Source organism: Cyphomyrmex costatus, unplaced genomic scaffold, assembly GCF_001594065.2.
Source record: "Cyphomyrmex costatus isolate MS0001 unplaced genomic scaffold, Ccosl1.0 scaffold25, whole genome shotgun sequence".
Taxonomy (NCBI): domain Eukaryota; kingdom Metazoa; phylum Arthropoda; class Insecta; order Hymenoptera; family Formicidae; genus Cyphomyrmex; species Cyphomyrmex costatus.
Genome location: NW_017276586.1, coordinates 20,075 through 36,274, shown reverse-complemented (window position 1 = coordinate 36,274; position 16,200 = coordinate 20,075). Strand labels below are relative to the sequence as shown.

The 16,200-nt window shown below is 37.5% G+C and overlaps 1 protein-coding gene across 1 annotated transcript in view; it reads right to left on the bottom strand.

Moving 5' to 3' along the window:
- LOC108774371 (ras-GEF domain-containing family member 1B) overlaps positions 1 to 12,656 on the bottom strand; it is a 98,478-nt gene extending 85,822 nt beyond the window's left edge. The window contains exons 1-5 of the mRNA XM_018540463.1: positions 12,632 to 12,656; positions 11,782 to 11,993; positions 9,424 to 9,540; positions 9,183 to 9,296; positions 2,385 to 2,528 (exon numbers count right to left, since the gene is read on the bottom strand). Coding sequence (XP_018395965.1) covers positions 2,385 to 2,528; positions 9,183 to 9,296; positions 9,424 to 9,540; positions 11,782 to 11,993; positions 12,632 to 12,656 — 612 coding nt within the window. The remainder of the gene's footprint in view (positions 1 to 2,384; positions 2,529 to 9,182; positions 9,297 to 9,423; positions 9,541 to 11,781; positions 11,994 to 12,631) is intronic.
- Positions 12,657 to 16,200: the final 3,544 nt, after the last annotated feature.

Here is a 16,200-nt window from a genome sequence, read left to right as displayed (position 1 = left end):
TATATATATAAAAACAAATTTTGTTTTTTTTTTAATAGTATATTAACCGAACAAATCACAATGCATACTATAAAAGTCAATTGTCAATTACGTACACAATTAAAACTAATAAATAATTAAAATTAGTTGCTAATTGTAACGACGATTAAATAATTTAATTGTAATTTCAAATAACAAAAATATAGAGGCTAATGAGAGCTATTCACTGTTATTAGTGCGATCATATATAAAATATGTTATAGAGTGAATTTTATATACTACAGAAGTAGTTTCCCCCAATTGCGCGCCGAAAATCCTTCGGATTAAAACGCAAATCTAATCAACTACTGTAGTAATATCACAATTTTTTATGCTTACAGCATCATAAATTGGATCTTAATAATATGTTGGAAGACATATTAAATTCTAAAAATGTAAAGTTAAAGTAATAATAAATGTAAATCTAAGAAAAATAAGATTGCGAAGAATATCACAAGTTGGCGTTTCGTCCTGGCTTCCCACTACTAGACTCATCAGTAAGGTAATGTAGTGGGAGCCTACCTTAGACGCCTGGGAAGATGTTAGAAAGAAGTTCTATATAAACAAATACTCATGTAATTTGGCACTTGCGAGAAATGGCATGAGTAACTATAGACCTCTGTTGGCTAGTCGATGTAGTGATATTCTTCACATTGTTCTTAATATTTAAATAAGTAATTAAAGCGCATTTTTCAGGCCGCGCGATATAAATATAATGAAAGATAATAATAATTGACTCGAATGATTTTTAAAAATCAGTAGAACGTGTAAAGCCTAATCGAGTCTTGAAAACAAGTTGTTAATATTTATTATATTGTGTGAATTTATATACTGCGTATGTAGTCTCCCCCCGCGACGCTGATAGATCAAGACTCGATTAGGCTTTACACGTTCTACTGATTTTTAAAAATCATACGAGTAAATTATTATTTTTCATTATATTCATATCGCGCGGCCTGAAAAATGTGCTTTAATTACTTATTTAAATATTAAGAACAATGTGAAGAATATCACTACGTCGACTAGCCAACAGAGGTCTATAGTTACTCATGCCATTTCTCGCAAGTGCCGAATTACATGAGTATTTGTTTATATAGAACTTCTTTCTAACATCTTCCCAGGCGTCTAAGGTAGGCTCCCACTACATTACCTTACTGATGAGTCCAGTAGTGGAAGCCGGGACGAAACGCCAACTTATGATATTCTTCGCAATCTTATTTTTCATAGATTCTAAATGATTACTTTAATATTAAATTTTAATATATGTCTTTCAACATATTATTAAGATCTAATAAGATGCTATAGGCATAAAAAATATGTTAGATTGATTCTCAATTTAACTAAGTGATATTACTGCGGTAGTGAATATGTATGTGTCAATGCTGAAAATCTATCAGCGTCGCGGGGGGGACTACATACGCAGTATATAAATTCACACAATATAATAAACATTAACAACTTGTTTTCAAGACTCGATTAGGCTTTACACGTTCTACTGATTTTTAAAAATCATACCAGTCAATTATTATTATCTTTCATTATATTAATATTTTTAAATTATTTTTTTATATATTTGTGATATTTTTGTACTCTAAAAAGTAAATGATATAAAAAAAAATCATGTCATAAAAATAAAAAGTTCAAGTCATGCTCAAAGAAGAAAACTCTAAAATTTAAACCTTTCTATCCAATAATAATATATTACCAAATTACCATCAAAGTAACTGATATATTATTAATTAAAGATGCCAGTACAAAGTGAACATACATATAGTGTATGTAATTTTCGGCCGATTTTAGAATCGTCTCCGCCTTCCGCTGTCCTCATCTCACCGCGCGCGATCCAAATGCCGCTCGAGCGACAGGTGATCTGCGCGCGATGAGGTGAGGGGGACAGCAAAAGGCATTCGGAGGCGATTCGAAAATCGGCCGAAAGCTACATACACTTTATGTATGTTCATTTTGTACTGGCACCTTTAATTAATAATATGTCAGTTACTTTTCATGGTAATATATTATTATTAGATAAAACGATTAAAATTTTAGAGTATCCTCTTTGAGAGGTTGAGCTTTTCATTTTTATGATTTACGAATATTCATACCTTTCAAATACGCTCGTGTTGAAGTAATCGAAAAATTGAGAGATACATAGTATGTATATGTATATATGCATGTCAAAGAAAATGTATATCAATTGAGAATTGTCTTTACAACTTCCTAATATGCGATTTAATCGAAATATAAGACGTTCTATGAATGTATATTATTATGTTTTTTCCTAATATAGTATAATTTCGTATACAATATATTATATATATTATGTATACAATACCATCAAAATTGAAAAGAAATATATTTTCTCTTACTGTTTTTTTCAAACGAGATATCGGAGACATATTGAGGCCAGCAATAATCGCCATCAAAGAATTAAAATTGCCAATGTTAAAGCATTCTCGAGCAGTTTCAATCCAGTATTCGACTACGCGAACGCGTTGTTTTTTCTTTGCATGCTGAAAAAGACAAAAATTCGTTATAAAATGTAACATTTACTGTAATTTTTTTGACACATTTGAGAAATATGTTCTTGTATCTTTTATTACAAATTTTTGATTAATTAATAAGTAATAAAAATTGTGCACAAAAATTGCAAAAAATATAAAGCTATCATAAAATATGTATCCGAGGATCAGGCAATTGAGAGTCAAACGTGGTTTTTTATACGTAATTGAATATTTATTCTTTAAAAATGTGGTGACTAAGTCACCATTATCTCAGCTGTAAAAATATAATAACGCATTAAATTAAAATAGTTAGAGATACACAGAGATACACGAACACATACTTGACATGGGTTTTTTGTGATTAATGTATGATTTTATGAGATTATGTTATATTTTATAAGGAAAGTATGTAGCAGGGAAATTGTAGTTTAATTTATTATTTTAAAATTAACGGTGACAACCGAGACAAATACACGCAAAATAATATTGACCGAAAATAGAAATTGCTAGAAAGACGTAACGGACGAGAAGCGAGTGAGAGATATGACACGTACAGTCGATCAGCTGACACGTGTTGAAACAGTCGCGTTTCTTAGAATAGCGAGTTATATACCGAGAATCGACAAATACAATACGTGATATCGCGACCGAATTATAAAGGTGTTCCAATCGAGCGATATATCATTTCTCTACTTTTTGTCTCACGCACTTGTATATAATTGCATTTTAATATATTGACGAATTATAATCTATTTCTTTTTATGTTTTATTTTTGGTGACCTCATATTTCATTACCACGTCATTTCCTATGCTCGCGCTCCCTTATATTTTCACGCCTTCTTACTGAATAACGGAGTCAATATCATAAAAGACTAAAATACTTTTGTAAAGCGAAGAGATACATAAGACTAAAAAAATATTGAACGTTTCGATTCCATTTTAGAGTCATTTTCAGCATAATTAATCTCTGTACTCCTCCAAATGTTTGAGACAAAGTCACACTCAAATTTGCAGATCCGATGTACGATTTAATAAAATATTAATTTCATTAACCTCAAATTAACTCAAAAAATTAAAAGTAGTGACTCACCTCAAACTTCTATTCAAAATACTATTAATTCTAGATTAAAAACTTTAATTTACAGAAGGAATAAACAGATAAATTCCATAGACAATATTGAATTATCTAAGAACTCATGGTTTGTTCTTCCTTATATTTCCAAGATATCTGATGAATTTAATAGAATAAAAAACAATTGTGATACTAAATTGGCGTTTAATAGTGTTAATAAATTAAGTAGCGTAATAAACGTACAGAAAGATGTTCTTCCTCGAGAAAAAAAAGAGAAATGTAGTATATAAAATAAATTATAAGTCATGTTTCGCCTCATACGTGGGACAGAAAGGAAGAAAATTAAAAACTAGGATATCAGAGCATAGGAATCATATTAACCGCAATACTAGTAATCATTCTGTTATCATTGTTACGTCCGGGTTTTTTTTTTGGCGCGTTTGTAAATCGCGAATTCCCGAATGCGGCGTGTAGGATCGGAAAATACTCTATGAATATGGGTGGAGGGATTTGTGGAAGAAGGAGGGGAACGATCAGAGCGCGAAGAGCGATAGTGGGCCGAGCGGAAGCACCGATCGTCTCTCGCCTCGGTGTATATTCTTCATCGGGCAGATTTGCCGCATGTAAAAAAAATGGGCATCGTTACCACATTAACTGCGTATGGAACAAAATGTGTAACTTATTTATCGATGGTTCCCCTAGTGGGGAGGGAAGAACGACGAATCGAATAACATAAAAATGATTATTTATCATTATCTACAACAAAGAGAGAATAATAAAAGAAAGCAAGAAGCAAAATACATATAAACGAGGTTGCTAGAAGAGCTGAAAGGGAGGTGACCCTCGTGATGGCATAAAAGCAAATGAAAACTATGCGCAGTAATATAATCAAGAATCATAGCGGTAATCGAGGTGGCATCGCGCCATTATATATATATACATTAGTATGTAATCTATGATCGCCCGGAAGGGGCGAGTGAGGCCCTCAGACGACGCCAAATTTCATCATTTCGAGGAATCTTTTAGGAGGGGAAGAGAGAATAAAGAGGGAAAAGAGGATAATCCTTCTACCACCACGGAATGGTGGTCGTCCGTGCGATGGTTGATATTAACTCCTCGCCGCTAACGATCAAAAGCTTGAGGAACCGCTGGTTCCTTGGCACCGCAGTGATATTTCGGACGCGTGGCTTCTCCACAACAGGCGGCGCGAGTGGAGAGGCAAGCCTGTACGTCGAGGCCGGGGCCTGGCGTGATACCGGCAGCGGCCGGGTAGGCTTCCTGGTTGGCGCGTAGCTATCGGCGTCCGGAGGCTCCGGACGAATCGCGGTCGCGGCAGGAGCTGGTGCGCGAGGCCGCGGAGGCCGAGGAGCAGAACCGGCGATCGGCTCAGTGGTCGCTCTCGGAGGATCCGGAGGATCCTGTTCCTGCGGGAAGACTCCAGATGGGTCGAACTCCCCGCCTCGGGTGAGCTCCCACCAGAGTCTCTTTTGTTGGGTGCTTTGCCTCGCTCTACGCCCGCGCCGGGTGCGGGGCATAACCTGCCGGATGCGAGAATAACATTTTAGTCGGTGTAAGAAGGGGGAGAGTTAGAATTAAAATCAGGCAGAATTACGACCCCTGATTCGGCGGATATTGCGATCGCGACGACCAGTGAGCAGCATATATAATAAAAAAAAAGGGGAGGCTCGGAATCGAGCTACTGAATGTGGCAGCGCTCAAATTCCGCTTGCTTCCAAATCGTTGAGGGGAAAAAATACTACTCACTGGAGAAGAACTGTAGAGAAAATAATGTAATTAAAAGTAAGAGAATAGAACAAGCGGTTCTTACGTCGCGAGGAATGTAAATAGCGTGGAAGTTACGCGAGTGTCGTCGTCGAGCGGAATTTCGAGTAGCGAATGCGCGAGTAATGCGAGTTATATCTATGGTTCGGCGGATATGTCGATCGCGACGACCAGTGAGCAGTATAAAAAAAAAAGGGGGCACGAAATCGAGCTACTGAATGTGGCAGCGCTCAAACTCCGCTTGCTTGCAAATCGTTGAGGGGAAAATTAATGCTGCTCACTGGGGGAGGAAGGAATTAACTAAACGACACAACACACACACAAAAAAAAAACGTTGGTCCATCATTGTTCACTTGATATAAATATATATATATCTTTATATATATTAACGCAAAAATGAATAATTGAAAAATAAACGAAAGAGACCCGCGAATACGTGAAATTAATTATCCGGCGAAAAGAAAAGAAAGAACAAAACTCAAAAGTATGAAAATAAATAATCGCTTGGTACAGGTTCGAGTAAATTTCCGTTTACGCACTACGCACAATACGACCGCAAAATAACTAGAATGTATTATTGTTGAACACGGCAGAGCGCGCACTACTTTTATTATATAATTAATTAGTTAATTTATACACTTACGCTCGCGTGATTATTATCCCGGCTCTTAACAATATGTTTCGAGAATGTCTCGCGATCGGTTTTACGCCGTCAAGATATATTCCAATACGGATTTGTCGCACAATGATTTACGAATGACTCTATAATCTTATTCACGAAGAACCTTATAGTACTATCAGAAATAGAACAATAATGAACGAGAGCGCTCTGTTTCGCTCGATTATATAGGGCCAGCTTGGTGGCCGCGGCGTATGGAAATGCCAAATTTCCACGGAAAAAAGGCAATAAATCACTTTTGCGAATATTTAATTTCTCATTACCTGATGGGCGCATGGTTTTCGTACTTAGTACGATTCTAGTTCGTATTTATCGCAAACATTGTACCGAGTCGGTTTTTCGTTAACAACCGTGGAGGCGCTATGATAAGGCCGCATACCAAACTTTAGTTTTTCAGAATAGGTTTTCGCCCTATCTGTCAACGCGGATCAGCGAGTATCGCGCAATGCGCAGTAAATCCGTATTCTCATTACGCCTGTCTATTGCGTTAATGATTTCGGTAGAAAAGGTTGAATTAATTTGAGGTAGTGCGGTATAGTTTTGCGCAACATGCGCTGGCCAGCATCGTCATGCTCTCAGCTGTATCGTGGCGTTGATTAGAACGCGAATTTTAGCAATTAATTAATCGGCGTGAGGCGCCCGGGAGGTGGTGTCCTCGCGTAAGTGCGGCGCTGCTCGGAGTTAATCAGGTACGCAGGCGAAAACGTACGGCGCGATAACAATGAGTGTGAGCGTGATAAAAGATTCAGGGGCGAAATCTGAATCGAAAAATGAGCGCCGGACGTAACAATCATTGACTATAGATTTGATTTTAATCACGAATTTGACTAGGATAATATCTCAATATTAGATGAAGAACGCTATTTAGGTAAACGATTGATTTCAGAAGCACTACATATTACTTTACAATAGAATGCGTTTAATTTAAGATCAGACACGGAAGGCTTACATCAAAATTATATTCATCTTTTAAATAATATATATATAATAATGTTTGTTTTTACGAATAAAAAAGTTTCTTAACATTGGTTATAAACGTTAGTGTGACAAATGGTATGTATTCTTTTATTTTTATTTTCGTTAGTGAACGTTTATGTTTATTTTTGTTGGCGACTGATACTGTTTTATGTTTAAAGTTAGCAGTGTTGGAACGTATCTAGGTAAAAGTACCTAGATACAGTATCTAGATACTTTAGCTGTACCTAAGTGCATTACCTAGATCCTTATAGACGGAGATACCTGTATCCGTATCTAGTTATTTTTTAATACGGTATCTTTTAAGTTTTAGATACATAGTTACAGGTATTATACACTGTCGCCACCATTAATGTTGTACATAGCTATTTCTCACGTTACAAAGTTATGTTTTGTAGTCTCTATGCTTTTGAAGATGTTAGAGAGATCTCTATGTTTTTTAAATACGTTTGAAACATTTCTTTATATCCAAGTGGTATTGACAATGCCTAATTTGAGTCAAACACTGGGTGTAGTCGTGTAGAATATGTCAACTTTATTGTTGCAATTAAATACAATTCTCAAACGTTTCGATCCCGCTTCGGATCTTTATCAATGATTTGCATGTTCCGATTACCACATTTCAACTATCTAATTGTGAACATACTAACATCATTAGCTCCGATTAATCATTGTATTAGGAAACATTTTGATAATCGGAACATGCAAATTATTGATGAGGATCCGAAGCGGGATTGAAACGTTTGAGAATTGTATTTAATTGCAACAATAAAGCTGACATATAATACACGACTACACTCACAAGGAGAGCCTACGCTCTGCTCTTCACCGATTTTGATCAAACTTGCAGCGATGTTAGAAGAGCCTATCAAATGAACACCTGTAAAGCCGTTCGCTCCATTGGGCCTTAGAAGCCGAGTAATGATCATTTAAAAATATACCAAAAATCTGGAAAACGGTCTAATATCTCGGAAAGTATGCATTTTTGAGAAAAATGTCTTAAACAAAACTGATAAGGTTTATTCAGATGTATATACTAGTCTTATAGGTTTGACCTTGAGCGGCACCGTGACCTTGACTTGACCTTGACGGTGGCGCCCAAGGTCAAACCTATAAGACTAGTATATACATCTGAATAAACCTTATCAGTTTTGTTTAAGACATTTTTCTCAAAAATGCATACTTTCCGAGATATTAGACTGTTTTCCAGATTTTTGGTATATCTTTAAATGATCATTACTCGGCTTCTAAGGCCCAATGGAGCGAACGGCTTTACAGGTGTTCATTTGATAGGCTCTTCTAACATCGCTGCAAGTTTGATCAAAATCGGTGAAGAGCAGAGCGTAACCTCTCCTCAGTGTTTGAGTCGAATTAGGCATTGTCAATACCACTTGGATTTATTCAAACGAGTCTTAATAATATTATTTTATATTTCTTTATATGTTAAATAAATAGAGATATAAAATGTGATATTTAATTTAAGTTGTTTATTACTTTCTCTTTTCCTGTTTCTCCACTAAAAAAAAAATTTTTTTAAGTACCTAAAAAGTATCTAAATTTTCAGGTACTTTTTATTTATATCTGTACCTATACCTAGGTAATTGTAAAAAAATGTATCTATAACTATATCTAAATACTTTTGCCATACAATACCTATATTTATATCTAGATACCTTTCAAACGGTATCTGTTCCAACACTGAAAGTTAGTTATGTTTTAGGCTTGTATGAGATAACTTTTATTATTTTATAAGGATGACGTATTAATTTTTAAAATTATAGTTTTGTGAATTTGAATCTAAATTATATTGTTGTAATGACTTTTCTTTGAAGTTTGAGGTGAGTCACTACTTTTAATTTTTTGAGTTAATTTGAGGTTAACGAAATTAATATTTTATTAGATCGCACATCGGATCTGAAAATTTGAGTGTGACTCTGTCTCAAACATTCGGAGGAGTACAGAGATTAATTATGCTGAAGATGACTCCAAAGTAGAGTCGAAACGTTCAATATTTTTAAAGAATAAATATTCAATTACGTACAAAGAACCACGTTTGACTCTCAACTGATCGTCGGATACATATTTTATGGTTTTTAAATATCGAGAATTCGTAAGGAAATTACACTTGACTTTGTTATAAAGCTATCATACTTACCTTACAAACTTCCGTTGCTACGAAGTAGCTCAGTCTATTAAACCATTGAACGTACGATTCAAGATTCCGAGTTTTCTTCATATCTTTAAAAGATGTTTCTAAATGCGGTGACTCCTGATAGAATAATAAAAATAATAGTATTTAGTATATAATTGTAATACAAATATTAATTTGTTGTAAAAGTATTTATAAAATAACTCTAGTATAAGAAAATTGTAATTCTGCTTTGAAACAAACTTACTTTGGCGAAAGCCTGCACAAATTCCTCGGGCCCGATATAAGAGAGTCTTTCAAGTTCTACATGAGTCAATTGTTGCGCTAGTACAGTGGCTGATGGACAGAGTTCGGTGATATCCACCTAATAAAAATCACATAATAGTTTTATACTGACTTAAAATAATGCTTTTAGATACTGTCATATACATTGCAGACATATTAATTTGATGTATATATTTTTCTATAACACGTGTGTTATAGAAAAACATTCACAACTCAAAGTATTTAAATTAAATGTTTTTCTATAACATTTTATTAGTTATTCAGATTCTCAAAAATTTTGAATTTATATTATTATTTAAATTAAGGAAATCCTAAAGTTGTCTGTATTACCGACTAAATCATATAATTACTGTATCGTAAATACTTTTTTGTCATTTACAGATTAGAAGATCCTTTTCAGGATCTGGAGACACGGTAGTGTCTCGGCACTAAGCCAAGCGCGCGACACTGCCGTGCCTCCTTTCCGCGAAACTGAGAACTTTTGGGGTCGAGATGATCAGATCTCAGTAACGGCTGAACCGATTAAGTTCTACATACGCTCAATCGACAGGAAATACTTAAATTGTATGATAAAAGTGCTTTCATTTTTTTTCTACGTGCCCTACGAGCGGAGACATCGCGACGCAAAGTCCGGATCTGTGAATTTTCACGTTTTATTTTTAAGATACGTCATCAACGTCGCCGACCAGAGAAATGTACGTCTCGTTTTTTCTATAATAGAGGGCCTTTGACTTTATATGTTAACTCACTCTATCACTCTATCTATCATCTCACTCTATTCTATTCTATACCTAACCAGCAGACCAGTGTATGACACGCGCGCGGTTTGAATCTTATAATTAAGAATAAAATATTATTCAATATAATATAAAATATTTATTAATAATACATATATATAATGTTATTATATATATATAAATATTAAATTTGAATTATATGTTCGTCGTCGAGGAAGTGAATGTCTAGGTGTTCGCCTTTGAGGAAATTGATGTCTAGATGTTCGCCGTCGAAGAAGTGGGTGTCGACGTGTTCACCTTCGAGGAAGAAAGTGTCTAGGTGTTCGCCTTCGAGGAAGTGAGTGTCTAGGTGTTCGCTGTCGAGGAAATAGGTGTCTAGGTGTTCGCCTTCGAGGAACTAAATGTCTAGGAGTTCGCCTTCGAAAAAGTGGGTGTCTACGTGTTCGACGTCGAGGAAGTGAGTATCTAGATGTTCGCCTTCGAGGAAGTGAGTGTCTAGGTGTTCGCCTTCGAGGAAGTGGGTGTCTACGTGTTCGACGTCGAGGAAGTGAGTGTCTGAGTGTTCGCCGTCGAGAAAGTAGGTGTCTACGTGTTCGCCTTCGAGGAAGTGAGTGTCTAAGTGTTCGCCTTCGAGGAAGTGAGTGTCTAGGTGTTCGCCGTCGAGGAAATGTGTGTCTATGTGTTTGTTTGTTTGAAAGAAATAAATGTGAGAGATAATAAATGTGGTCGCGATGGGTATCTATAAATCTATAATATCGATCGCTGCAATCTGTACGATCGTTAAAGTCGGACTAAGAGTCTCAGTTAGCAATAACAAAGGACTGAGGTTAAGAAATCTGTCATATCGATGGCATAGACGAACACGTAAGTAAAGTTAGAATAAAGCCAGAAACACATAGAAAAACATAAGGCCGTAAGACGTAACAGTAAGGAAATCGTAACATTGGATTCGCTACCGGCCTTACGGTCTCTACAGTGATTAGCCAATTCGCTTACTGATTACGTTTTACGGCCTTACGTTTTGTATGTGCTATGGGCTTAAATATCGATTGCGATCTGTACGATCATTAAAGTCGGATTACAGTCTCGGTAATAATAAAGGATTGAGGTTATGAAATCTGTCACATCGATGGCATAGACGAACACGTAAGTGAGGTTAGAATAAATAAATATTTTCTGCTTTATTACACAAATTCTCTGCTGTAAAACACATTATCTGATATATAAGAATACGAATTATTTTCTATATATATAATTTCTATATATAATTTTACAGCAGACAATTTGTTTTGGTTAGCTTATTCAGGTTAGGAAATTTGTCATATCGCTGGCACAGAGGAATACGTAAGTGAGAATAAATAAATATTTTCTTTGCTGTAATTATTTATTTTTCGTTCCTTTTATAATAACAACTTTATAGCAACATTTTTTTGTACGCAGGATTACAAAAAGAATTTGAGAATGTGTATGCAATGCAGCAGGAGAAGTGAAGTTACATTTGGAATCTTCCCGGTTTAAAGCAACTATCTGACGTGATTGGTGGCCTCCTTTACGGAAAAAAACTATTAAGAATCAATAGTTACTATTGGTGTTCCAGTAGTTACTACTGAGACTCCAGTAGTTACTATTGATGCTTCAATAGTTACTATTAGGACTCCAATAGTTTGAATAATATTGGATCCAATAGTAACTATTGGAGTCCTAATAGTAACTATTGAAGCATCAATAGTAACTATTGGAGTCCTAATAGTAACTATTGAAGCATCAATAGTAACTATTGGAGTCCTAATAGTAACTATTGAAGCATCAATAGTAACTATTCGCCTAATACATTTCTGCACTTGCGGAAATAATTTTTATACAAATTTGAATAAAGAAATCGATTTTAATCAATTATTTGTTATTATTTGTGCATTATTATTTGATGTATCATTATATCCCTTAATATTCGATGAAAAACAAAGATAAAAAATGATACGTCATGCGCATTACACTTGCGGAAATAATACATACACTAATACATACACTATGATATAAACACATAACCATCTGTTTTTAATATTTCCATTGAACAGATATATCACAATTATATAGACGTTGACATATACAGATTCGTGGGTCATCGAAATACAGCAGTTCCCGTACGATTGTCAAGGGTTAAGCAGCGAGGTTCGTGGTACAACTTCGGATGGGTGACCGTTTGGGAAATATCATGAAAAAAAATTAATTGTCGAATTTAGGATAATTTTTCTCGAGGAAAATTTTTTTTTCATGATTTTGTTCTAAAATTGATGCTAATTAATAATACTTATTTTAACAAGCTAACAGTAATTAGAGAAAACTGACCTTTTTTACGAGGGACTATTGACCAATAGTAACTATTGGCCAACAGTAACTAATGATCAATAGTAACTATTCACCAACAATACTAACTATTGGCCAAATTACTATTGGCCATTTCACCATTTACCAATAGCTTTTTTCCGTAAGGGCTGATATCTCTTTGTTATAATTGATTAAATTTTCTTTCATCAGATAAGTTTTATAATCTCCATTTTAGTTTGTCCTCTCTCTCTTCTTTATAATTATAAAAGAATTGATTCTTTGTGTTGTATTTTTCAAATTTATTGAAAGAAGAGGCACGAAAAGTTACAATTTATGTTGCTGAAATCACCTATCACTATTAGACTGAAGATAATGCATTGCAACTGACAATTTCGACGAAATGGAAAAGAGATGAGAAGCATTTGAATAACAATAATTTGAATCTAAATTCGATCGAGTTAAGGAAATCGAAGACAAAATAATCTTAAAAAAACCTTTTTTTAAAAAAAGAAAAAACATACGCCAAGTGCATAAAAATATATTAAACTTCTTGATCAAAAACAGATATGAGATAAATATAATTGACCAAGTGTATTCTTCATTACGTCAGTCACATAAGACAGACCGAAAGTGACTATAATTGTCAACTGGATTATAGTGAAGAAAAAACTTGGCGTGCCCGGGTCGCATTAATTGTAAACAGTATGCAGTGAAAACATTATTTCAACATAGTATTTGCATTATAAATTAAAATAACAGAATATGTATATAGATATAATATCATATATACGTATAACATAGTGATATAATTTGTGAGACATGAAAATATATTCACAAATAATAGATGTGATGTAAATTATGGACAAATATAATGTTTAGATATATAAATCGAGGAAAGTGTAAAGCCTAATCGAGTCTTGAAAACAAGATGTTAATGTTTATTATATTGTGTGAAATTTATGTACTGCGTAAGTAGAGTGTATAGGCGAGTTCTACCCCGGGTGCTCTGAGGGAGGGTGAGGTGCGCGGGGAAGGTACGGGGGAGGGGGGAGCCGGTCCGCCGCGCCGAGGTCTTATCGCTCCGCCGCGCCGGGGCCTCCGAGCCGCCTTATCGCGCCGTCCCCCCGCTGTCCCCCCTCGGGTTCCCGTTTCAAAAGGCCGCCGCGGGGATATTATTGTTTCAAAAAGGTGCCGCCGAGGCGATGCAGCCGATGCAGGCGATTACGTCATCGGGCAATGACATCATCATCGAATGAGTTTAACCGTCCCCACAGGAATCACGTGACACTGGTCACGTGACGCATGGCTCCAGCGCGGGCGTTTTCAGAGACCCCCTCCGAAATATAACTTGATACCGAGTTTCAAATTTCAACGCGTTCGCGATATGTTTTTCTAGGAATAACAAGTTCGAGCGCCGATGATTCGGCTGCTGAACGAAAACAATTATCAAATTACTACGCGTTATCTTGCGCGATAAAGTTCCAGGAAGAGCGGCGAGATGCAGTTCTAGGAAGACGCCGACAAAGAAGCCGCAAACGGTATAAATAACGAGTCAGAAGCGCGGTGAGCATCATTAAGTGCCGCGAACCGATCGTGTCGAAATGTGCGATTGTAATATACACAGTGATCGACGATATTCGGGTTATGGATGGGATGATCGAAGATGTGAACGCCGAAGACGTTATAGACGTTGGAGTCTTCCGACGACAGTGTTTTGTCGAACGATACCGGATGCGTAAGCGATCTTGAGAACGCTACCGATCGTGTGCGAAAAATTATCCCGGACGCGCAAATCCGGGCATTGGGCGTTTTTCGCGTGAAACACTGCCAGATCCAGTGCTACTACTCTACAGGCTTAGCTCTAACCCTGTGTGCAGAGTGCATGGTTAGCATCGCCGATGCCGAAGTCGGTTCGATGCTGTTGATCAGGAAGCACGATACCGATTTCATCGAGGTATTCATCGCTGGAACGTGCTCCAATTGCCGGAAACTGATGTGCCTTGTATTCCCGTGCAGTGTGTGCCCTATTTGCACAGCGTAAAGAAAATAATATGTCAAAATACGAAGATTGGCTCGATTATTTTATCGAATGTGCGAGCAAGCAGGTCGAAGACGGTATGGAAGTTGAGTCTTCCGACGATAGTGTTGTATCGAACGATAGGGAATCGTCGCTTCGGTTGCTGGACGAAGATCTGGGCGAACATGTTGAGTCTGTGAACAATCAGGTCGAAGACGATAGTGTGTTATCGAACGATACGGGATCATCGCATCGGTTGCTGGACAAAGATCGGGGCAAATATGTTGAGTGTGTGAACAATCAGATCGAAGACGATAGTGTTTTGTCAAACAACGAAGATCCGCTTGGGTTGCTGGACGCTGATTGGGTTGAATTTTGCGGGTGTGCGAACAATAGTGTCGAAGACGTTAAACACGTGCTTGAAAATCCGTCGAACTATACTGCGCGAATATCGCCGATACGTGTAATTCGCGACCGAGAGGTCCACGGGGATCGCGTAGTGCAAAACGTAATCGTGGACAAAGAGCGGGTTGACAATGGGTCAGACCACGCAAAAAAACAAGAAGCGTACCAGCAAGTACTCTCGCAGTATACGAACTTTAGTAATAAAGCAGAGTACGATAAGTATTGTACGGAGTCTTCAACGGAGACTAAACTCCATAATATTTGGGCAATGTTTACGATCACGAGTAGACTCAGATATTCCTGCAGATGCATTGAAATGAACACTTATAGTGGTGCAAGAGCCGAAGTGGTGGTAGTAGTAGATAAAAATGCCCCGGGTTACAAACGTGAGAGGGATCCTGCTATAAAGAGAGTATTGCGTGATAAGTGCGACGATACAAGCACGGAGTGCGAAAAGTATCGGTTCAACAACTTGTATAACGACAAGGTGCTGGACCTCTTTGACATTGCGAATGCTGAGCGGTGGTGCAGCGCGTGCAAACGAGTAACGTGCAAATGCTTCGAATAACTTTTTGTTTTGTTTTATTGTTCCAATAATGGAAGACTACGAGCGCGCGGAACGCGAACTGCTCGAACAGTGCGGTCGCGTCGCTACCTTGGGCGAGTGTTTCGCGTGGTTGGAGAGGTGCAACGAGTGCATCGAGAGCCTCGAGTGTCGCGCCAAGCGTCCGCGTCTTACCGTCGGGCACAGACAATCCGCGGTGGCGAGGATCGCGCGACTCGAGGGTGCGCGAACATAGTTGGAACGACGATTCGTGCACGTGGGTCATGGCGTGGGTGGTGACGACGGATCTCTCGCTTGGCGCGAGATCGACGCCGCTTTTGCCAATCGTGTTCTAACCGGTGCCGTTATAAACTCTGGACACATAGAACCGCGGCAGTTTCTGAAAGACGCCAAAAGTGTAGTGTTCGAGCGTGTGCGGGGCGCTATAGAAAGACACGGTAGCGTCAAAGTGAACACCGCCTTCAACGGCGAGATCATCGCGGGTGACAAACGCACCGTTATGGGGATAAACAGTAAAAACTGCGAACTGTATCGGTGCAACGATCTGCGCGAGTGGTACGCGTCGCGCGTTATCGAGCCCACGTTGGCGTCGCTCGAGGAGCATCAGGAGCGCGACAGCGGGTGGGCGCTCTCACGAATCCTAAATTTAACGGTCAATGTGAATAAACTCAATCCCATGCGCGCGGAGTG